The 24,533-nt window shown below is 44.9% G+C and overlaps 1 protein-coding gene across 6 annotated transcripts in view; it reads right to left on the bottom strand.

Moving 5' to 3' along the window:
- The window catches only part of LOC138538698 (putative ferric-chelate reductase 1), a 495,175-nt gene that overhangs the window by 362,709 nt on the left and 107,933 nt on the right, over nucleotides 1-24,533 (bottom strand). For 4 of the 6 annotated variants that reach the window (XM_069641552.1, XM_069641548.1, XM_069641553.1 and 1 more), the window contains exon 2: nucleotides 20,413-20,541. The exons of 1 other annotated variant lie outside the window; for it this stretch is intronic. In XM_069641552.1, coding sequence (XP_069497653.1) covers nucleotides 20,413-20,479 — 67 coding nt within the window. In that variant the 5' untranslated portion in view covers nucleotides 20,480-20,541. Of the gene's footprint in view, nucleotides 1-18,576; nucleotides 18,704-20,412; nucleotides 20,542-24,533 lie in introns of those variants that run through there. One more of the 6 variants, XM_069641550.1, reaches the window with a different exon arrangement.

Genomic DNA, 24,533 nt, shown 5'->3' with positions numbered 1-24,533 from the left:
GTTATACAAGGGTTTATCATCCAGATCTATGAACTTGTCTTAAAAATATATAAATTAAGGGCTTCCCTTGGGCATCCCAGACTCGGCATTGACTTAGTTGGAGTGCTGAATTGAAGTCGCTTGACAGAATGGGGGCTCATCCGGGATGTCTGGATTGGATCTACCATTTGTGCATCTTAATACAGTGTGCTAACTGACAGGATACATAAATCCTGTTGGATTGCCATGCCGTGTTACATTGTAAAAGCACCCCTCAAAAGAACGACGCTCTAAGGAGACGGTCTGTTTTGCAAAATAAAATACTAACTTCTGTAAGTCAGGAAGGAAATTAATTTCCAGAATGACGACCTTGGTAGATATCAAAATAGCCAGAGAGCTCCTCTTACATAAGCTATTTGTGAGAGGCGAATGGACGGAACAGGACCAGAATGTGTAGTTGCAGGAAATCGTGCAACAGGTCACTGTAACTGGGTCAGATATATGGAGAGATCAGGGTCCCTTATATGTGGCCCTGAGTGAACTATATATGGCCCCTAAGGCTAAGGATGAGCACAACAAGATTGCCAGAGTAGCGGCATATTTATATTTATATATGGAAGCCATACAGGACAAATGTGCTGACGACCAAGATCTGGCAAATAGGCAACTGATGGCATTAGAGAAGGCCCAATCTGACCTGGTCTCTTCCGAGCAGAGGCTGCAGAGGAGCCAGGAGTCAGAAATGATAGTAGGCAGTATATCATTAAAATAAAAGAGGATATGGGTATCCTTCAACAGGAAAAGTCTGACCAGGATACCAGGAAAAGTCTGACCTGGATACCAGATTTCTGGCCTTGCAGAAGGAGTACCAAGAAGGTTTGGACGCCCTACTGCAGAGCCAGAAAAAGCTGGAGCAACAAATGGACTTTAATAGGGTATGCGCAGAGCAGGTAGTCACCCTACAAAGCCACCTAGATAGGGAGAAGGCAGAGAGCAACAAACTGATTCTGAAAGACCTGGATACCCAGACAGAATTTGAGGAAGAGCGCCAGAAAGCTGGTGCCTTTAAAAGGCAGAGGGACGACCTGGCAGCACGGATACAGGCTCTTAGTCAGGAAAGGGACACCTTAGGCCAGGAATTCTGCCAATTAAAAGGAAAAATTGAAGAAAATCACTTTGCCCTCCAGGGACTGGGTAACCTCCAAAAAGAGCATCAGAACTTGTTAGAGCACACCAGGAGGGTGGAAGATGCTCTGGCAAGAAAGGAAAAGTCCAGTAGGGGTGGGACTCAGGAGGTAACCCTCCTACAGCAAAGACTGGCCCAGTATTCCAGGACCAACCAGGAGGCACAGAGAGAAAATGAGGTTCTCTGTCAGCACAATGATAGGCTCCAGCAACAGGTAGCCATGCAGGAGAGACCGATAGTAAGGCCTTGACTGAGGAACTGAAAGCACAGGCTCTGGCATGGCAACAGGGAGCAGGGGCTGATAGAGATGAGGTTCGCTGGGAAAGGGAAACACCTGAGCATAACCTCAGGAGCCCTAGTACCAGAGGCCTTCATCTCTCCCAGTCCCTGGACTCTGCCACCCCCATGGCCCCTGGCGCACATGAACACAGGGCCACAGGGATGGCAGATTACTATCCAACCAAAGGTAGGGAGGCTCATAGGCCAGTACCACCCAGGAATGGATGGGCGGGCATCCGGATATGGGCACCTAAGTACAGTGCAATTTGGTGGGGAACCCCAGGAGAGTAGGCCCAATAAGGGCATCCTAAAAACCTCTGCCCAGTTAGGTCAGTGGGGGGGTACTCATCAAATCCTGGCAGCAAGGAGGGATCTAAAGACTCCTCTGAGCGTCACAGGACACAGGAGACCAGGTCCCGACATTCTGCCAGCTGTTCCCAGGCTCGCAGAATCCGGGAAAACCTGGAAGATCAGATGGGCACCTCTGGGAGCAGTGCTTCTGAGTGAGAGGATGAATGGACCAGGGTTACCCGAACCAAAAAGGTCAATAAACCAAAAAGGCCAATAAGCCAAAAAGGCCAATAAGCCAAAAAGGCCAATAAGCCAAAAAGGGCCTTGCATAAGGACCCCTCAAAACAGATTAAGGCAATAAGGAGTGTCATCACCCCTTATCACAAGAACGCCAAGTATTCTGTTTGAGAACACTTGGAGCTTTACGAGCAAATGATGGAGACTTTCCATTTGAAGGACAGCAGTAGCTGCATTCAGTATGTAAAATGGACATTCTCCCCAGAATACTCCAGTTTCTTTGCGGGGCTGGAGGACCAAAACCATTCAAGATGGTCCACATATAGGGCGGCCATCTTGAAACATTTTTCTGTTCACCGGAATCCCCAAGAGGCTCGCAAGGCAGTCTACAATTTGCAATGTGGGGAGGATCAGGCCCCACAAGAATTTGTGCAGGAATTGAAGCATGCCTTTGCGCAGACTACCAGAAGGGTGCGCACGGACAGTAAAGAGTTTGTAAATACGTTTTTCCATGCTTTGCCCAAATACATCATGACCCAGCTAGTGAGAAATTTTCACGAGAAAATATCACTAGACTAGGTCATTGAACAGGCTACCCGAATCTATGAGGTGCAGAAGCCCATAGAAAATAAAAATAACGCCCAGAAAAGTCCCAAACCGACCAGCACCCCTGCTTCTAAGGTGGCAGAGGTAAAGGTTGCCCCCTTTTAGATTTGGAGATGGGGGGCCTAATAACCTGCCTGCACCGAATAATTCTCAGCCCAGAAGGCCCTCAGGCCAGTGACAGACAAGGAGTCAAGGAGGTAGTCCCACAAATGGGGTCCCTCGCTCCCCTGACTATGTAAGTCCCCGCTACAAGGGAAACCAACCCATCCTGGGTTATGTGTGGACTCTTCAAGCCCAAGGGGGGGGATCCAGCCAGGCACCCAGCCCAGGGAACTTCCCTCCTAACTTCCCACAGGAGGGCAGAAATTCACCAAACCCTGGGCAGAACTTTTTTTCCCAGGTATCCACCCAATTTCCAGCCCCAAAATCATCCATCCTTCTTTCCCCAATTCCCTGAGTCCAGACCACCTTATCCGGGAGGGGGGAGGCTAAGGGTGGAGGGGTACCCAAATCTTCCCAACCCGGGGTACTACCAGAGAAGGGATAGCTACCCTTCCCGGGATCAGCCCAGGGGAGAAAATAGAACCCTGTATCAGCCTGAGCGGGTTTCACAGTTAGAGCACCAGGTCCAAAATATGGCACGGGATCTGGGTCACATGTTGAGGGCTCAACAGAACCCCCAGATGAGCATGCCGGCACAGAATGCCCCAAACTCTGGGCTTGGTGCTCCAGAACAATGACAGGGCAGCACCCTGATAACCCACCGGTTCCCAGGCAGGAGGCACAAGGGGAAGGGAGGTGTAAAGCCTTGGAGGAAGTTTCCTTCCCCACTTGTAAACAGCCCCTGGAAACCCAGGAACCAGAAACAAAATCTCCTACCCCTGAAAGTCTGCCACCCAAGGAGCAGAGAGGAGGTAGGAGAAACAAAGGACCCAAACAGACCCAGTTTGTGGAGGAGGTACAGATCTTCCAATTTGAGGAAGAGGGATCCTCAGAGGATCCTGGGAAAAGGATCTTCTCCTTCAGAGATGGGGGAACTCCTCCCAAAGAAAGATGGGTCCCAAGGGATTCACATCCCAACTGGGTAGATGTGGGGACTGAGCTAGCGCCGCCCATCATCTCATCCCAGAACCAACAGCATCAAAATCCCCTCGTTCAAACCCATCCTGGTGGTTGCCGATTTCCAGTTGCCAACTTTTTCTTGCAGATTCCCATGACTCTCCACAGAATTCTGCCCAGATCTCTTCTCTCGCAATGTCCAAAACCAGAAAATTAGCCCACCAGTTGTCCAAAAATGTGCATTATCTGTGCCCCCTTGAGGAGAAGGAGGGAAGATACTATGCCCTGGTACAAGTGCAGGGGAAGGGTACAATTTTGGCACTGGTGGACACTGGATCCCAAGCTACTCTTCTGTCCAGAAGGGCCTTTGATGAACTAAATGCAGGAAGGGGGAAGAATTACCGTATTCCTCTCACCTCTCTTGCTGGACAACTTCAGAACTTTGACAGGAAGGAAATTCCCATTGAGGGGACTGCAGATTTGGACATTAAAATCGGGCGACACAAGGTGAAACACCCGGTCATAGTAGTGACTCCAGAGGGCACCCCTTGTTTACTAGGGAATGACCTCCTGAGAAGGTTGTCACCCCTAATAGATTGCGTAAACAAGGTCCTCTGGACCCAGACTAGCCGACCAATAAAATTAAAACAGAGTGTCAACCATGTTAGTTTAAACGGCACATGCCACATGGTTGAACAAAAATCTGACCAAGTAGAATTTCACTTCCAGGACAACCAAATTCCAGACGCGACAGTAATAGCAGTAGGACAACAGAATGGTGATGGGGGGTCCTCTCTATTTCTGAGAATCAACCTTCCTTCCAGTTTAAGGTGGTATTCCACAGTGGAAGGAAATACTCAAATTCTTTACTAATCCACGATCAGACATTCCCACTCCAATAGTCCAGAAAGATGTGAAATCAGCTCGGAGCCTGGCTGATATTCAGCAAATTGGAGAGCAGTTGTTCATCCCTGTTCAGTTAAATGATGGGAAGGACTCGGTTCTCGCCCGAGTGTGTGTGAACAACGGTAAGAGCTTCATCAGCAAAGCCATGTTCCGCCAACTCCCAAAAGATCCAGCCATTCCCACATTCAAACTGATAGACAAATGGGAAATGGATCTGGAAACACCCAATTCGAAACATCTCCTGCCAAGCAGGTGTATGCTCAAAATCTCCATTGGCAACAAGAGCATAGTCCATAATTGTTGGGTCGTGCGAGACATCACTGCTGCCTTTTTCTTAGGCAGTTATATTCTCAATCGCTTTGCCATTAGTGTGGACCTAATAAACTTCAAAGCGTGGTCCCGATTAGCGGATAATCCCATGGGTTTTGATGATCCAGAAAAAGCATTTAGGTCAGCTCAATTGCTACCTTATGCAGTTGAAATTCAGATTAAAGAGGAAGTCACCATCCCAGAAAGGACCCGACAATTCTCCCTGGAAGTGAAAGTTAAAAGAGGACAAAAATTGAAAACCCTGATGCTTATATTCATCTAAATGCTTCTCTCCAACAGCAAGGTTTGGGGGTAAACCCAACACCATTAGTCAACATAGATCATGACACCATTCCAATAGAGGTGGATAACAGCGACTTAAAGAGTATTACTCTAGCCGCAGGCACCATTATTGGAATGGCGGTTGATGACCGACATTTCTCCACTGATTTAGGAAATTAACTGCTAGGACCAATCCCCAAAGACTGTTTTGACAGTGACAGTGATGACAATACAACACCAGATAGGATCTTTACCCGGCATGGGGGGAACTTCCTGGTGTACACTTCCTGCCCTTATGGTAAGGAAGATGTGACTTCAGAAGGGATGAGGTGATTTTCCAGGTCCATGAGGGCTGCCTTTCCCACCTGAAACCTCCAGTCCAAATCAGCACTCTGACCAGGGACTTCTCCACCCAGCTGGAGGAGGCCGCTGAGATAGCAAAACCACAAGTCTTTCCATGCTTCAGTCAGATGGTGGAAGAGAGAGTCAACCTAGCTGACGCCTGTGTGACTCTGGAGCAGAAGCAAAAGTTGAAACAAGTTTTCTTGGATTTCCAAGATCTCTTTGCAGTGGACTCATATGACTGTGGTCGCACCGACATCCACACAACAACAATTCCCACGGACCCTGGCATGACTCCAGTGTTTGTGAAGCAATATCGCTTGCCTCTCGCATCCATGGAGTCCCTTACTGAAATAATTAAGAACCTTGAGTCCCGGGGAATAATCCGTCCAGTTCACAGCACCTTCAATAATCTGGTGTTGGGAATATTGAAGCCAAACGGCCAGTGGAGACTCTGTGCCGACCTTAGGGAGCTCAACAACACGGGTCCATACTTCCCAATGGCCTCTTCCCTACATTGACCAAGGGCTGGCCCAGATGCAGGGGTCACAGGTATTCACTGCAATGGACCTGACCAATGGATACTGGACCGTGCCTGTCAGTAGGGAGGACCAATACAAACTGGCTTTTACCTTTGGGGGCCAGCAGTACACATGGACCTGGACTCCCTTCGGATACCTCAACTCCGGCAATGAATTCAACATTTTCCTACATAAGGCCATGCCAGACCTGGGTGCGAGGGGTAGCCTGGCTTATGTAGATGATGTCCTCATCCAAAGTTCATCTGTGGAGGAACACATAGCGGAGATCCGTTATGTTCTGACACAGTTGAGGGCCACCGGAGCAAAACTTTCCTTTCAGAAAGCACAGTGGTGTAGAACCCGTGTTAATTTCTTGGGGCATGAGATTACTCCTCAGGGTCTCTGTCCCCAGGTAAAGAAAGTGGAAGCACTCCAGAAACTGAAAGACCCCACAACTCTGCGGGAACTAAAGAGCCTTCTTGGACTGACTAATTACAGCAGAAAGTTCATTGAGGGCTACGCAGAGATCACAAGACCCCTGATTCATCTCTTGAAGGGGGGGTCAAGTAGGAATGGGGTCCAGAACAATCCGAGGCAGTAAGACAGCTCAAAAGAAGCCTCTCACAAGGGCCCTGACTAGCTTACCCTGTCAGAAACAAGGAGTTTTTCTTGGAGACAGGGTTCTCTAATACATGCTTGACTGCAGTATTATATCAAAAGCAGGACAAGGTCAATAAAGTAATCTCCTATGCAAGCAAAACTTTATCCTCTCTGGAGGAAAAATTCAACGATTGTGAGAAGGCACTCCAGGCAACGGTGTGGGCATTGAAGAATTACCGCCCGTTTATCTAGGGGGAACACATCATAGTGGAGACTCCACACCAGCCTCTGCAATATCTCCAAAGTGACAGAATCCGGGCCGGAAATGTGAGTAATTCCCGAATTACTTCCTGGATTCTGTCAATGCAAGGCTTTCCTGTGGAGGTCAGATATGGCCAAAACAAGAAGAGTCCCCTCGCGCAAGGTCTGGCTGACTTGCATGATTGTGCCAGGGAAAACTATCTCGAGGACGAAAGTCTAAAAATCAAGGATAACATGGAGGCATACCTTAATTCCCCCCATAAAGTCTTTGAAGAAGACAAGTGTGAGGGAATGCCCACTGTATATGTGGATGGATGTTCTTACCATGTTGACAACGGGGAAAAATAACTGGTGGCCGGCGTAGGGAATGCATGGGTGAATGAGTCCCCAGAACCCTCCGCTGGGTACAAAATTGGTCCCTGAAGTAGTCAGGTGGCAGAGTTGATGGCTGTGCATCAGGCCATGCTCACTGCTGTCCAACATCAACTCCACCTGGAAAACCAGAGGCATGTTATGTGCTAATAACAAACCCTTGAAACATGGGAAGTTAATTCAAAATATTGATGATCTGGTCACCTCGAATGGGATGACCATCTACTGGAAGAAGATCAAGGGTCATTCCAAAGTAGAGGGACCAGACGAAACTGGAAATGACTTAGCTGATCAGCTGGCCAAAACCGGGGCCATCCAAGGGGATCTAATTGAGATTGAGTCCCTGTTGGGGGAAATCCAGGTCACTACTATCACTAGTTCCCAGACAAATGCCCACAATGATCTTGCAACTGCACAATGGAGTAAGGAGACCCCAGATGCTGATTTGATTACGGCTCAGAAGGGGGATCCAATCATTGGTAAGTTTTACCAACACATTGAGGACCCCGAGAACTTTCCCCTGACGGATACCGATTACATGAAAGAGGACCTTAGAGTGTTGATGAAATGTCCAAAAATGTTCTGAATCCAAGACGGTTTTTTGGTAAGGAAATCCCAAGCTGGTCATGATCAGTGGGTGGTTAATACTTCATTCCGAAGCCTGATGTTAAGTCACGCCCATGATGCGGCCACAGCCGGTCATAGGGGGTTTCACACAACACTTGAGATCTTAAGAGAGGTTGCATACTGGCCACACATGGGGCAGGACCATGACCAATACTTGAATGGATGTCTTGTGTGTGCACAATTTCAGCCAACATCCCTCACACACTGTGCGACTCTCCAAAAGAGGGGGATGACACTGCCATGGTCAGATTTGCAAGTCGACTTCATAGGCCCCGTGATTCACTCCTCTAGGGGAAATAAGTACATGTTGATGGTGACATGCTTATTTACTAAATAGGTGGAATGTCTCCCGGCCCCAAACTGCAAGGCAGAAACAGCAGCTGCCCTGATGATCAACCACATCTTTTCCCGTTTTGGTCTACCCCAAACGATTGAGTCAGAAAGAGGTAGCCATTTTACCAGCGAAGTAATGACTAATATGTGGGAGATACTGGGGGTTAAAAGGAAGCTACACATTGCTTACCGGCCAGCTTCTTCTGGGGCAGTAGAACGTTACAACCGAACCATTGTGAGCATATTAAAAAAGTTTGTGGCAGATTCTGGGCCAAGTTGGGATATCCGATTACCTCTGGTCCTAATGGCCATCAGATCTACCCCTTCATCTGCAACCAAAATGTCACCCTTTGAGCTGATGACTGGATGCAGGATGGTGCTTACCCAGCATTTGCTCTACAGGACACAAGAGCAAACATTGATAAATGCCTCCACAACGCATGAGTATGTTGAAAGTTTAAGGAAACACCTCCAACATGCTTTTGCCTATGCTCAGCGAAACCTAGAAAGATCAGCCGATAGCATGAAGACTCATTATGATTTAAAGACTACTAGGAAAGAATACAATGTGGGAGACCGGGTCTATCTATATAATTTCCAAAGGAACCAGGCCAAACAGCGGAAATTCCTGCCTACCTGGAAGGGACCTTTTGAAATTGTAGACAAGATCTCCCCAGTCGCCTACAAGATCTGCATCCCCAAAGGCAGTTTAGCGGAAGGGGAAGACAAGTGGGTCCATATTAATCAGCTAAAGTGTTGCCATCCCAGGCACACTCTGCAGCAACTGGAGGAGTACTCTGCAATCCCAGAGGGGGCCGCTCCAGAGTAATACAATTCCAACCCTAAAATATTCCACATACAGCCTATAAAATCCTATGATTCTTGAATGCAAATGTCTCCTGATGTATAAAATGTATATGTTCGCCCCACCATTAAAAATGGTGGGGAAATGTCTACGAATATGCTTCTGCCGCTTTTGCCTTGTCATCCTAGGAGAGATAAACCATGGAGACTGACCAAGGAGGATGACCTGGGCCTGGGAGCAAAGATCCGAAAGGCCCGAGGTACTGCCCGAAACTCCCATCAGGACCGGTGAGGAGAACCGATCGATCCACCCTGATGGAGGAAAAGATGCTGAACTGTGCCATCTACGGAATCGGAAGAAGATGATGCGGACATCCCAGCGCGTGGATCAAAACATCCTTTACACCCGACTCCCCCTCGACTCGAAATCAAAGTGCAGTAGGGCGGGGGGGGCTCATCAGGCGTCTTGACCCATGTTTGAATTATTATGCTACAACATTTGGTGCTGTGGGCTTAGAAAATCCAAGATGGCCGAAAAGCCCACATTTGCGCCAGAATCCAGGAAAACCGCACAGTTTTGCGCACACCAAAATGGTCGCCTGACCTGCCACCCATCAGTGCGAGCGTGAGGGGCCAGAAGCGCCATGAGTGAAACGTGGTGCCAAAGGAAAAACAGCAGTGCCTGTTAGCTCAAAAGCGCTTTGAAATCACATTTGTTTCTCCGAAATGCAAGCTCAAAATGCCTAGTTCAAACATTGCAAGATATTCAAAAATCTCACTGAACACCAGCAGACATTTGGCAGAATGTAGTCTTGTGTGCATACAAAATCTGGAAAGATGAAGAGCCTAAAACAATGTTTATAACAAAACTGGCTGAGCTGGGTATGTCAGAAGCTTAAGTGAAATTGGATTTAAAACCACTAAAATCGAAATGTTTAAAATAAATGAGTGACCTACTTTTGAGTGTCACATAGGTTGCAACTGTTTAAATGTCATAGTTTTGAACTTAGAATCAGCGTTCTAGCTGCATCTGTAAAAATTGTAAGTTTGATTTGAATGAAGAAAACTGGAACAAAAGTGACATTCAGCTGAGGCCTGGCTTGAAGAGATTGAATTCTGCCCGGCAACTACCCCCAACAGGAGTTGAAACTTGCCCAGCAACTCCATTCCCAGGCCTGGCCTGTCTTCTCCTGCCCCCACCAAAAGAAGATTACACCTCTCTGATGAATTAGGGGAGGGGTACCTGGGGCTGCAGGAAAACAGAACAATGAACTTTCCTTGGCTCAGGCAAATGCTAAATCTGGGATCGTAAATGGCTTCCTCTTGGAAGGAAAAGGGAGGGGCGCTGCCTCTGGGAGCCACCTGAGCTGGAGGCGGGGACAGACAGAAATTCCCCCATGTGCTTTGGAACCTAAACCACACCCATCTGGGCCAGAGCATAATTTTATGCTTAAAAGAGCATAAAAGATGGATAATTCATAGTACGGAAGTGTCAAAATTAGGTAAATAATATCATTCTTTCTCTGATTTTTCTGTGCACATTTTAAGAGGTGTTAGGACTCTGTGGTATGTTCTGGGGAGTAGTAGCGGAAAATAGGGTGTTACTCCAAGTGTCTGTATGTTAAAAATCTGACACTTCATCATCTGATGCCCATATTCCTTGCACACATTTGTATAAATTCTGGAAAAGTTTAGAGGTTGTGTTCTGGATGAAAAGGACAGAATTCTGTCAGAAGGGGACACAACATCTTACAAAGACAGGGATCAGATGGTTTCGTGCTACAGAAAATATGTTAACTGGACATATAATATTAGAAAAATTGTACATAGATAAATACGCATTTGGATCAAAAATAGATTTGTGTGCAAAGTGACAAGGGGAGTGTTCTTTCTGTATGCCATAAAAATGACACCGGATGACTCACAACTCTGTTCACCAGTGAGAGCACAGAAAATCTGCTAACCTATCAGGATCTTCAGAGGGTTGGGCATAGAAAGTCAGCCTTCCCACCCACTTTCAAAAGACATAAAAAGGACCACTGAAACCCAGGTAGGGACATTCACTTCTCATTTCAAACTGATTTCTTGCGAAGTGCTTAGCCGGGAGACTCCAGACTTCAATATCCAGAAGACTCCAGAACCAGAACTTAGAATCCAGACTTCAGAATTTGCAGCAGATAGGCCTAGTCCAAAAGCTGAATCCTTCTCAGCAGGCCTCAGAATCCAGCCACCTAACCAAACTATTCAACAGCCGGGCGAACTGTTTGATTCTGGATAGAACCCTGTGCCAGAACCCAGAAAGCAGTGCTGTATCCAGAAGACCCAGACCAGACCGCCATGCAATGCCGAGTGCCAGACCCAGACCAGATAGCTGTGACTTCAAAACCAACCGCCAGGAGTCCAGTCCAAACATGACCAGATCTTGACGGCATAGTTCAAATTTATAGTGCGAGTACCCACAGAACTGTGCATAGTCATCTCTTAGTTTAAAATAATCTAATTCAAACCATTTCCACCTATTTAGAACTGCATCATAGAAATCGTGTGTCCATTCTGTGATTCAAACCTGTGAAAGTGTCATTTGCCATTTGAATCTTACTTTATTTCTGAAAATCTACCTCCATAAAATCGTCCGTATCTTTTGAACCGTGTGTGCTAGGAACGAGATTTCATTTTAAACCCAAGAATCTAAGCTTTCCAACAAGCTCATAAATCCTTATAGTTTCTCTGTAATCGCGCTCGACGCACTCGGAAAAAGTGCCGCGAATTGCAATTTGAATCAAATTTCTCCACCTGTCAAAATCGCTGTCCTTTGCTTGCAACTGCTGAAATCCGTTTTCAACCTGATAATCCCTCATGAATCACTGATAGCGTTGACCTGAACCAATCTTAAGTAGCCATCACCTACCCTGAATCTCCTATAGGGAATTAAAATCATTTTTAGCATATTTTCACTTCTTTGCAAATCACATTTAAAGTATTTTTGCCTGTGTTTTAAAATCATCCCTGTTGCTCTAAGCTTGCTGGGGGGAACTGAATTGGTATTGCATTTGATTGTATTCCTGAAAATTGTGTGCTCTCCTTCCATCTCCTTATATTGCATAGGGGGGGGGGTGAATTGTCAAAAGAAAAAGTGATCATATTATCTCTGGTGGAAACCATCTCAGTTATTTCTGTGCTGTATTCTTTTCCATCATTGCATTTCCTTGAACCCATAAAAGCATTCTCAGCTACTTTATCCTCTCTATACCAACTCCTAAGTAATTAAAAAAGTGTGCTAGTGTAATATTATCCATTGTTGATCACTGTCATATTCATAAGTGTGCTATCAAATATTAATTTATTTATAAAAGTGTGATATATATTGTTTAATTTGTAAAATAAATCTTTTAATTTGCAAAACAAACCTACTTCTTGGCTCAGTGAGGTCAGGGGGATTCAAAGAGAGGGGTGTTATACAAGGGTTTATCATCCAGATCTATGAACTTGTCTTAAAAATATATAAATTAAGGGCTTCCCTTGGGCATCCCAGACTCGGCATTGACTTAGTTGGAGTGCTGAATTGAAGTCGCTTAACAGACCGTTGTAGTTTGATGTCTGGGTTGCTACTCTATCAAAAAGAAAAACAGAGTGGGATCCACCCTGTAAAGCCTGGTGCTCCTCGTTGCTCCATAAAAAGGAGCTCAGTTAATTTGTTCTCAAGTAAAAAAGCTGTTGTTAGTAATTATGTTTGCTTCAATTCTTCAATTAAATTCTTCCTAGTTTGCTTGCTTCAATGATCAGATGTTCAAAATATACTCATTCGAAAGTATGCTGTAAAAGATGTGTGTTTTAATCTCACAATTATCCCAAGAGAATCAACAAATCCTTAGTTAACAGTACAAGCTCTTTGGCCAATGCATTTCGGTGCAAAGCACCTTCATCAGGGCTGTGTTATTTATAAAAAAAACGTAGTTCAAACAAACGTTTCAATCATGTAATAAATTGTAAGTATTTACATACCCCCATTTGAGCATGTCACAAATGATGCATAGTTGAATGTCGATGAACAGGTCAGGAAAAAACATAAAAAGACAGAGTACCCTAATTAGAATACTCAAACCCATATTTGCATTGTGTATCAAACCTTTTACAAACTTCAGTAACTCGCGTCATGTTTCGTAATTACCTAAGCTATGACTGGCGAGAGTCTGTGTCTCGTGTTTCTTCAATTTCAAGTATACGGGGTAGATATCTCTGCGGGAGAAACAGTATGCAATCAGTGTGTTGAGCTTCATGGTGTGGCTGTGTGTGTTTCAATACCCGTGCAGGTAAAGCCCTTACCTCTAGGCCGTATTCATTGAACCGTTCTGCTTGCGCGGCAGGCTGAAAATGCAACCGCACACCCGAGCTTCGTGTTTAAACGTTGCCATGACGACCGAGGCGGCGCCACACGTCCAGGATTGGATAGTGCAGGCGCGCCTCCGGTCCCACCCTCCCAAGGGATTGGAGGGGCGGGACGTGGTCAACGTCATGACAGCGCTCTGTCTGGAAGTAGACACTACGTACCGGGTCAGTGCGCCATGTAGTTATGTGTAACTGTAAATATGGCAGTTTGGATATCTTTTAATAAAAGTGTGAGTCAGAAACCCGACTCCCGCCATGGTTCAAAATCACATGCAATAGGGTCTGGTGTGTGTTAAAAAGGGATCGGAAGTCGACCTGAACGTTAAAGAAATGTAGATTGGGCCGCCCATCCTTAACGGGCCCCTACATCATGTCAACATGGTTCTCTAAATAGGTGCTGGTGCCTCGTCTGTGTAGCGTCAACACCCCTATCTCGAGACAGAAAGGGCATGACCAAAAGGTTACAAAAAGTTAAACCATGTTCGCAGTCAGAGTGCACACTCAATCTCCCCTCATGTTGATTGTATATTTCTGCATCCATAGACCAGAGACGACATTTCTTAATCTTCTACCCTTCCCTAAATTCTCTTTCTTTGTAACACATATCTGCAAAAACCATCAACTTTGTCAGCAGATTCCAACAGTGGACTTTGAAGCATTAACATTAACTTTTAGATGAAGACATTTAGAGAAAAACACAAACAAACTGCACATTATTCTTAAAGAAAACATGCAAAATGTAACTCTTCATTTAATCCCCTTGGTGTCAGAGTTCCCAATTTGTCAATCCAGAAAGACTTGCGCTGGTCCAGTCTCGGTTGTATATTCATGTGTGGATCCACTTTCTTTACCACTTCCAGTATCTGAAATCTGATCTGGGATAAATTATGTTTCTTCAAATCCCAGTGTCTTGCCACTGCCGAATTTTTGTTATGGTTGCGAATGCAGGAGCGATGCTCGTTCCATCTTACTTTTGCGGTACGTGTGGATTTTCCCACGTAGTATAGTCCGCAAGGACATCTTATGGAGTAAATCACATTGCTGGAATTGCATGTTCCAAAACATATGAGCTTTATTTTTTCTCCTGTGTGCGGATGGTGTACTATATTGCCTTTAAGTATATATCCACAGTTCGTGCAACTCAAACATGGGAATGTTCCGGTTTTGGCGGTGTCCTTTGGGGAGATACTCCCCCTTGTTCGTACCAATTTGTCTTTAAGATTTTGGCTCCTTTTGTATGCAAAGGTTGGCAGTTCCTTGAAAAGTGATTCTACCCTCTCGTCCAGGGCCAAGATGTTCCAATTCTTCTTAATTATGTCTTTGATGCGTTTACTCTGTTTAGAGTATTTCGAAACAAACAGCAATGGCGGTGTCTCCTTTGTTATGGATTTCGTTTTCAACAGATCTTCTCTTGTCTTGTTTGTCAATCTTCCTTCTGCCTGCTCTATTTCAGAACTTGTGTAACCACCAGTGAGAAATGTATCTCCCATCTTGCTGATAGCCTCTTCATAATATGCAGGATCACTTATGATCCTTTTTACTCTCAGCATCTGACTATATGGTAGACTCTTTATCAAGCTTGGTTGGTGAAAGCTTAATCTGTGAAGAATGTTATTCCTATCCATGGGTTTTTGATAGATGTTTGTCCTGAAACCCGTGCTTTCTTTGGTGATCTTTACATCCAGAAAATGAATTGTCTCTATGGAGTGTTCCGATGTAAATTGTATGCGTTGATCAATGCTGTTCAAATATTCAAGGAAAGTTCTTCAATTCTTCTTCAGTGTCGTGCCAAATTCCAAAAATATCATCAATGTACCGAATTCATAGCCTCATCTTGTTGTTCCGTCTCTCGTTTTTCAAGACGTGGTCTGTTTCGAACTTGTGCATAAAGGCATTAGCGTAAGTTGGTGCCATAGTGGCTCCCATTGCTGTGCCCGATGTTTGAAGAAAAAACTTTTTGTTATATTCAAAATAAGAGTTTTCACTAATGAATTCAAGCAATGCCATGATGAATTCTTTTTGAGCTTGGATGTTGTCTTCATTTAATTAGTAGCCATTCTACTGCTGCTCTTCCCTGGTCGTGTGGTATGGATGTATAGAGACTTTTTACATCTATTGTGAACATAATGTCTGTTGTGATATATTTGCATTCTTTAAGATGTTGCAGAAAGTGAGTAATGTCTTTCACATATGTTGTGGTCTTCTGTATCAAAGGCTGTAAAATGTTGTCTATATAGACTCCCAAGGGTTGTAATATGTTGTTAGTACCAGCCACTATGGGTCTCCTTGGTGGGTCAATAAGACTTTTGTGCACCTTAGGCAATATATAGAAGTGAGAAATTTTCGGGAACCTGTTTGTGAGAAACCTCTTAGTATGATCGTTGATCCAGCTTAGTTCTTCAGCTTTGACCAGTAGCTCTTCCAAATTACATTGGATCTTGATTGTAGGGTCTTGATCTAGTGTAGCATACGTATTGCGATCCTTCAATTGTCTCTGGCATTCTGCATCATATTTAGTAGTGTCTAGGAGCACTAGTGCTCCACCTTTGGCCGCACTCCTTATGGTTAATTTGTCGTCACTGTATAATCTTTTGATTAGTTCCCATTTGTGGGGGGGGATTCATGTTCCCACGTGTTCTAGATATAAATTTCATTTTCTCAAGATCTTTCAGGGTTTGCTTTTGAAAAATTTCTATGGATAGTTCCCTATTTGACACTCGGATAGAACTCTTCAAATTGATAAGAAAAATGAAGTTAAAAGTCTTCACACCCCTTACGAGAATACATTCTTCTATTGGCCCACATTACCACAAAAAGCAAAAGGAGGTATATCTTTTAGCTGTGCCGGTTTTACCGTCATGACTGGGAACACTGGTGCTTTGTAGAAGGGGTTGAGCAGGCAATTTTGCCACTACTCACCCTTGTACTCCTGTTCTCCGCATTTCGTCACAACCACCTCCGGTGAGGTCACTACATGAGCAAATTGGGGGACCCAAACGTTTTTTTCTGCACAGCGTCTTGCAAATCCTGTACTGAGCTCCGAGTGATGGCAGGCACTGGCACACTCTCAAAAACACCACCATGGGAGCAAAACACAGTCACCTACTTTCAGATTTAAAAGTGCGGGCCAATCTTTTGTGTTGGACTCCAGGATATTGAGCAACATCTGTTGAAAAAGTGTATAAATGGTGTAGAAATTATTGCTACACACTTGCATCGTGAGGGGCGGGTGGGTCAACTGCCATTTTGAGTCTTGTACATGGAGGGTACCCTCTGCAGAGAAGAAAAATAGGACAGGGTAGAGATCCGTTGGGAAACTGGCGGCTTAAAAAAACACATTGACAGAACCACAAACAAAAAATAAAGGCACATGGACTAAAACAGAAAATCATGTTTTCTAAGCCATTTGGAGTTACCTCTGTATGGATGGATGGTTGCAGTCCAGCAATAGAGTATTACTGTACTCAATTACCCAAGCACTCCCCTTAACTACAACCGTGGCCCGTTCACTATTAAAATAAACACGTTATGCACTATAGCATATGCTACATAGCACACTCCCACACTATGTGGGCAACAATTGTGATGTCAGTTGACTGTTTGCCAGAGCCATTGCTGGCAGCAGCGCTACAAGAGAAAAAAATACAAATATCTTGAAAGGGGGTGCTGTGTTTTTCTGCATAAGAAGCCTATGCAAAAAGGGAGTTTTAATTAATTGAACCAACATGTAAAACTGGCATTTAAAAAAAAAAAAAAAACTTTACAGCATTCATTTCTAATGATCCATTTCAGTATATAGTGTTGACATAATAAGAACACTATGCGTGTTTCCCTTTGCAAAGTACTTCATCAAAACCTAGAATAACCATATACATTATTTTGTGATAGAATGTTATAATACGAAGCTAGATAATCTGGTACACTCCTACTGTACATCTTCGAACTACCCCTATGAGGAAGGGTAAGGGGACATATAGCACCAGTGAAGGTTCCGGTCTGCTTTGCATAAAATCAAAGAGCATTGCGAGAACAACATAATTACCAAAGATGCTTACATTTGATAAATATTTCTGTAATACAAGCGTTATATGCTTGACTCGCCAAGTATATAATGCACACTGGGATTTGTGTTCATTTCTTTTTTCAAAACAGTCACCCTAATATTAACATTTTTGCAATTATGTACCATATATACTTAGTTAGACAGCATATGAGCATACATCAGCTGGGACATCTGTCACGCCATTTGGATCTGTGGGTCACCCCGTTCCTATTATCTGGATATAATGACTCATCTTGCCACAATGAAAAACAAATGTCTCATGCAGTCCTGTAACGGTACTCCCGGGACAAAAAAAAATAAGCGATTGATGGTGGATTTTCCCCAAAAGTAGAGGAAAATGTACCCTTTAGTTCCCGCCTATTTCCACCTCTGAATAATATAAATATACATTTTAATCCTCAGGTGCCTTGTGTGTTAGCAGAGATGGTACTGTTGGGGCATATACGAATTGGGGCCATTCCATACGTTTGATACTGTTCATCGCATAACTGACGGTAAAAAGAGGTTGTTTTTGCAACTTAATGATAATTGTCATGAGTAATCATTCCACGGTATACAGAAAGGGAGGACAATTAAATTAACGTAACGTGCTCACCATTTGTCTTCGATCTAATGTGTTTTTTAGGCGTTTCACATAGTGCAGGCTTTCCTGCAGAGAGCTGGGAGACGATAGCCAAATAATAAGGTGTGTGGAGTTCAGAGAACAGCGGATGAGGCGCAATAACCGGCACGGCCATTCTAGGGAGCGGGCGTGGAACATGCAGTCGCCTCAAAACTGGGCAGCACACAACAGTTTGTGCTGACACGTTTATATTGAAGTGATGTCCAATGTAATCGCCAAACAGGTTGCGGATACGTCTATTCAGCTTAGCATTATGCGAGTGAGGTGCATGTTTGAAATGTTGGAGTTTTAAGTCATGTATTAGTTTAGTGAGTAACTCGTTTGGCTGCAGAGGTAGAACGGTGTCCACTGGACGCAGTATAAGTGACGACACTGATAAAGGCAAACAAGGGGGGTTGCATGGATTGCAACTGACCAAAGTGAAAAGGTACCAAACAACACTAGCATTTTTGAGAAAAACATTTGAACGTAAACCCACCTTGTACAATAACGTTTGACTTGTTCGTCTTACCTCGCAGCGCTACCCAGTGCTCCGTTGCCGACTGCTTGCGAAAGTGATGAAGCACAGGTGGGATTTGTTTTCTTCACTGTGTGAGGCTCCTGCGAGTCACGTGGCATCCCCTCTTCAGTGTGCCGTGTCAGCGTGATTGTTTGTGCCGGCACACCCAGGGGAAAACGGTACTTTTGTTTCCCCTTTCTGGCTGTGAAAGCTCAGAGAGCTCCAGGAAATGTAATTTGATATCGAGCGCGCAGAATCTCGTGAGACAAGAGCCCTTTTGCCCCTTTCAGAGAAAGCAGCGAGACAGTGCGTGGAGCATCACCTCAGTGGATGCTAAGCCACCTGTATTGCGATGGGTACTTGCTATGTTCGAATATGTACCACAGTTAATAGCTGTATTTTGGTAAAACATGTTATGCGTGCAGTCATTTTTAAACAAGTTACATAGAAAACTGCACCTCCTGTTGGTATGCAAATACTCCCTCGCCCCACCGCAGGATCTCTCGGGGAATTCTAAGGCCGGAAGCTTTGTATTATGCAATGTTTTTCTTTATCCGCAGCAGAAAACAAAAAAACATTTGTGAAGTTCTACGTAACAATGAACACTTTTTAAAATTGTAGTAAATGAAAGCCTGTGACTCAGGTAGGTGCAAGCAGGTTCCTTTATTTAGGTCTTGGTCACTTACATTATACGAAAAGGGGAAGCGGAAGACCCACCGGTCCTCACCACCCAGGGAGCTATCAGAACTGTAACTCCAGGAACCTCTTGAAAGGAACCTTCCATACTCAGGGGCGTCATTAGGAGGGGTGGGGAGCAGGGGTGTTGGGAGGGTGGCCATAGCCCTGAGTCGTTTGGTTGAGGCTGGACGGAAAGAAACTGCACAGGTTTTGTGTTTTTTATTGTTTTTAAAATGCTTGGTTTGCCTCCTTGAACACTGCAAAGGGCCTGTGAGCGTGTCATCACAGGGTGGCCTTTGGACGCTACATAACAGAATATAAGGTCACAAAAAAGCAGCAGAGCAGCAAGTGATGACCTGCCATACGAAGTAACAGAGTAAGTCAGCAGGCACAGAACGCTTCCAAGGCCTCACTCTAACAAACTCGTTTCCAATGTGTTTATTACAGTACACCTCATCATTCATTCTCTCAATTAATTGATATCTTGTTTTGTGGTTGGGCAGGTACTCCATAACATATATTACCTTCCGCTCACTATAGAAACCAGGGTCGCATGGCAAGTTTGCAACAACAAAAAACCCAACCTGTCTGTTCTTTTATCTGCATGGGTTTATCACAATCAAAGTGATTTAACAGCAGACCACTTATTTAAAGTCTCTCATTAATCACTGTCAAATTTCCTCCAAAGGACAAATAGAAACTAACATCAACTGGTACACAAGCTACTTAATATTGATCATTTAGGAAGGAAAGGAGGAGCGAGAGCGAGACGAAAAAAGAAAGACAGAAAAAAGAAAAGAGGAAAGGAGACAAGAAAATAAAATAAGAAATAACAAACATGACAAAAGAAAGAACAAAGACATCAAGAAGATAAGAAAGCACAAAAGCATGAAAGAAAGACGAAAAGAGCAATAAAAAGAAATAAAAGTAGAATAAAAGATCAAACAAGGCAAGAAATAAGGACTGTATAAAAGAAGGGAAGTAAGATAGAAAAAGGACAGAGAAGAAACATGGAATGAACAGTACAGAAATAACGAAAGAACAAGAAGAAAGAAGGAAAATTGAAAAAGAAAGAATGATAACGATTTATTTACATTGTGTTTTCACCAAAACCGAGGCGCATAGAACATATTTACATACAATTATCACCCAACCAAAGTTGTTACTCACTTATCGTCCTTGGAAGGATGAAAGAATGAGTTGGCCTTGCCAGGATTCGAATCTGCGACCTGCACATCACACCGAGATCACAGATAGATTGCAGCAGCGAGCACTCCACCTGCTGAACTATTTTGTCAGCTGAAGGAGAAGAAAACAGGACATAAGAAAGAAAGAACCAAAGAAAGGAGGAAGGTGAAAGAATGAACAAAGAAAGCAGGAAAGAAAGCAGGAAACTTAAAAGAAAGAAGAGGGAAATAAAGAAAAAAGAAGGAAGTTAGAAGAAAAAGAATGAAAGAAAGATTAAGTGAAAGAAAGACAGACAGTAAAAAGAAAGAAAGGAGAAAGGAAGAATAAAAAAGAATGATAGAAAAGGTGAAAGAAAGAAGAAAGAAAGCTAGAAACAAAAGTAAGAAAGAAGAAAACAGAAGAAATATAAAACAAAGAATAGAAAGATGAAAAGAATGCCAAAAAGTGGGAAGAAAGAAAGAAAGAATGAAAGAAAGAAAAATGTCCATTCCTTACTTGCCCATATCCTTCCAACTGATTAAGGGCCTGTAGTCCCAGGGCAGGACTCAATGTTGGCAATGTATTAATGGCATGATGAAGTTCTCAGTCAGCACTAGGTTTTACAAATAGATTTTTTTTTCTCATTTATGGGAATGCATCCTGCATGCCCACAGCACTTTGATCCCTCCAAATCCAAGAGTGCAATTGCTTATAAGGATTACTTGATGCTGATGGGATAGCTAAATATTGGTATGTGATGTATGAACCTTGTATAAATACTGGAGGGGGGGGGTCTGTGCTCCTGCTCTCTATATGGCAGAGGAGAGGCACAGAGGACCCCAGCAAAGATTCTCTATAGGGTAGCGCTGGTAGAGCAATCAAGGCCTAGCTTCTCAGGAGGTGATGCAGGCTAGTTCTTAAGTACAGTGTAGTCCCCAAGCCCCCACAAAGGAATGTCCACACACTGTATAAGTTAAAACACAGTCTTTATATAATTTAATATTCAAGGTTATGTACATTATCACAATAACTCACTTTGTGCTCAGAAAATCCACAATGGCAAATATATACATTTCTAAAGTGGTACCACAATTATAATCAGATCTCATTAAAGTGCATCAACTATACTCTGGTCAAATGTCACACAGATCAAGGAATAAAAGTAACCAACAATAGCTATAGGAGGAAAGCAGTTGGTTAGAACAATGGGCAGAATATTGACCCCCCACCAACTAGGCACAATTCTGTGTGGAGATCCCCCCACCTGGGCAACCTGTAAATTAAAGATACATCACAAGCCCAGTCCATATATTGTTCTATAAATATTATTTCCTCTTATAAGGTTTCTACCCCCCCAATGTACCTGGTAGAGCAGAGTTCTTCGATGAGGCGTCAATGGATCCTTCTTGAGTGACTCCCTTTAAAGCAGGAGCCACGGATTGTCAAGAGGCGTCGAAGAAGGTGAACTTGGCATTGATGAAAAGTTCGATGGTGCAGAGACCACGGTGTCGATCCAGGCGGTGCTCGTCAGCAACGTCCTGCGAGGATGAGGTGTGCGGGGCACTTAGTTGTTTGATAGTTCAGGACCGCAAAGAGTTTCTGAAGAACAGTGGCCCGACAAGGGCGTCGAGTCGTCAAAGTCTTTGTGGTCTTCGGGTTGTGGGAAACCCACCGGCGGATGCTCCTCCACATGTCAACAGCCTGGCCTTCTCCGGCGGGATAAGGAGGGCAGCGGTGCAGATGAGCGCGTCCGTGAATCAAAAGTCTTAGGCAAAGGAGCGTGTGGCTCTGGTTGTCGGCAGCACGGTGTCAAGCGGTCCCCTCTTCTGGGCAACCCGGCTTCGACAGGCCTCCATCGGTTACGGCGATACTCCAAACCCTGGTCGACGGCAATGGACTTCGACGATGTCTGGGTGCTTTACTTCGTTCTTCTCGGCGGTCCCCGTCTCCGGTCGGCAGCCTTTCGAGGGTCTGACTTCCAGGGAGCTTTGGTGAAGGATATCGGTGCTCAATGGTCCCTCGGAGCATGGGAAGAGGGCGCCTAACCAGGTCCTCTCTCTGATCAGTCCATGATGAACTCGACAGATTTCAGATCGGGTCGACAAATGCAGCAGCAGTTCTTCTTCTTCCAGCTGGGCGTCAAGGATTAGCAGTTCCAGTTTACTCTTCAAGTGCCAATTCCGCTTCTGAACAATTTCCAGTGGTGAGAGGTCCCCAGATATACTATTCTGTCTCTCGTCCACACTGCTGGGTCACACTCAGCAGTCAATCATACAGAAGGGCATTCATGCAGTCAGCCAGCAATCAGGCATACAGTGCATTCAGGCCATACTCCTCCCTCTCAGACACTCACAACAAGGAATGTGTATTGGCACAAGTACCCAGCCAGCCAACACTACAAACTGTATTCATACCAGTTTCGGGCAGGGCTGTCTCAGTCATTGTGTCATACACCAGAAACCAGACATCCACAACAAGATGTGTATTCACCCAGGTCCCACCCACAGTGTGTACCCACAACATACAATCACCGGGAAGGCTCCAGCCAGTCTGGCCTGGACTTCACAACAACACCATAAATGGAACTTCCACCCAACAGCCAGTCAGGGGGAAGGGACAGAGTCAGGGCTTCCCAGGACTTTGGGAAAACAAGGTAACAGGTAATAGAAAGCAAGAGGCGACAGGGGCCATCTTGTTTCCTATCAGGAATCAACTGATTCTGATGGCAGGGCCTGGGTATCCCAAAATGGGGGATACTCAGAGCACCTGTCAAATTCAGCATGGAGCTGCCACCAGCCCATGCCCTGCTCTGTGGGCCACACAAAGGTGCCCAAAAAACATACACTAGGGGCACAGGGTTGTACCCCCATCCATGGGTGCCATAAGGGTATCCCATGGGTGGCATAAGGGTATCCCATGGGTCTGTACACCAAACCAAAAGAGAGAGCTGCACCGCCAGGACTCCCACATGAACTCCTGCACGGAAAACACGACAGAACACACAATAAAAGGCAGTAAAGGACAAGGATACAGAGGCCCTGTCCCTCTGATGCATTTCCAGCATCACAGTCGCCCCCCCTCCCTCAGACTCAGGTTAGGGTGCCTAATCTCCCACAAGATAGACACCCTCATCCAGACGGTCAACATACCTTCTGGAAAGGCCATCTGCATTATCGTGACTCTTCCCTGGTCTATGCTCTATGTTGAAGTCTAGCCCTTGCAGGCTAATGGACCACCTGAGCAGTTTCGGGTTCTCACCCTTCATCTGTATAAGCCACTTCAGGGGCTTATGATCTGTTTGGACCTTGAAGGTAGACCCTGTAACGAAGGGCCTAAAACGCCTAATGCTCCAAACTATGCTAAAGCATTCCTTTTCAACAGTAGCCCACCTACGTTCTCTACCCTTGAGTTGTCTACTGATGAATATGATAGGATGTCCCCTCCCTTTGTCATCTAACTGGGACTAGATAGCTCCAATTCTGGTGTCGCAGGCGTCAGTTTGAACGATAAAGGGCTTGCTTGAATCAGGTGCACACAACACGGGTGCCCTACACAGACTTTCTTTCGAGCCATCAAAGGCCCTCTGACAGTCTTCAGTCGAATTAACCTTCCTCGGCTGTTTGGGTGAAGTCAGTGCTGTCAGGGGTGCAGCTATGGTTCCATAGTCTGCCATGAAATTGCGATAATACCCAGTGAGACCCAAAAAGGCTCTCACCTGGGTTTGACTAGTGGGAGCCTCCCAGTGATGTACATCCTGTACTTTACTGGGGAGAGGTTGGATTTGACCCCCTCCCACCTCATGACCAAGATAGTTGACTTTCCCATGAGCTATCTGGCACTTGGTGGCCTTGATAGTGAGGTTATCCCTTTTCAAGGCCTGCAACACCTTATGCAGATGTGTCAAATGCTCTGCCCAGGTGGAACTGTAGACGGCAATGTCATCTAAGTAGGCCACACAAAAGGCCTCCAGCCCACTGAGCGCATGATTAACCAATCTCTGCAAGGTGGCAGGGCATTCTTCAACCCAAAAGGCATGTCCCTGAACTGGTAGAGTCCCTCAGGTGTTGAGAAGGCCATCTTTTCCTTGGCATGGTCCGTCAGAGCTATTTGCCAATAGCCTGAGG

Source organism: Ambystoma mexicanum, chromosome 1q (assembly GCF_040938575.1).
Source record: "Ambystoma mexicanum isolate Mex_15411 chromosome 1q, UKY_AmexF1_1, whole genome shotgun sequence".
In the NCBI taxonomy this organism is placed as follows: domain Eukaryota; kingdom Metazoa; phylum Chordata; class Amphibia; order Caudata; family Ambystomatidae; genus Ambystoma; species Ambystoma mexicanum.
This window is presented reverse-complemented; position numbering and strand designations above follow the sequence as displayed.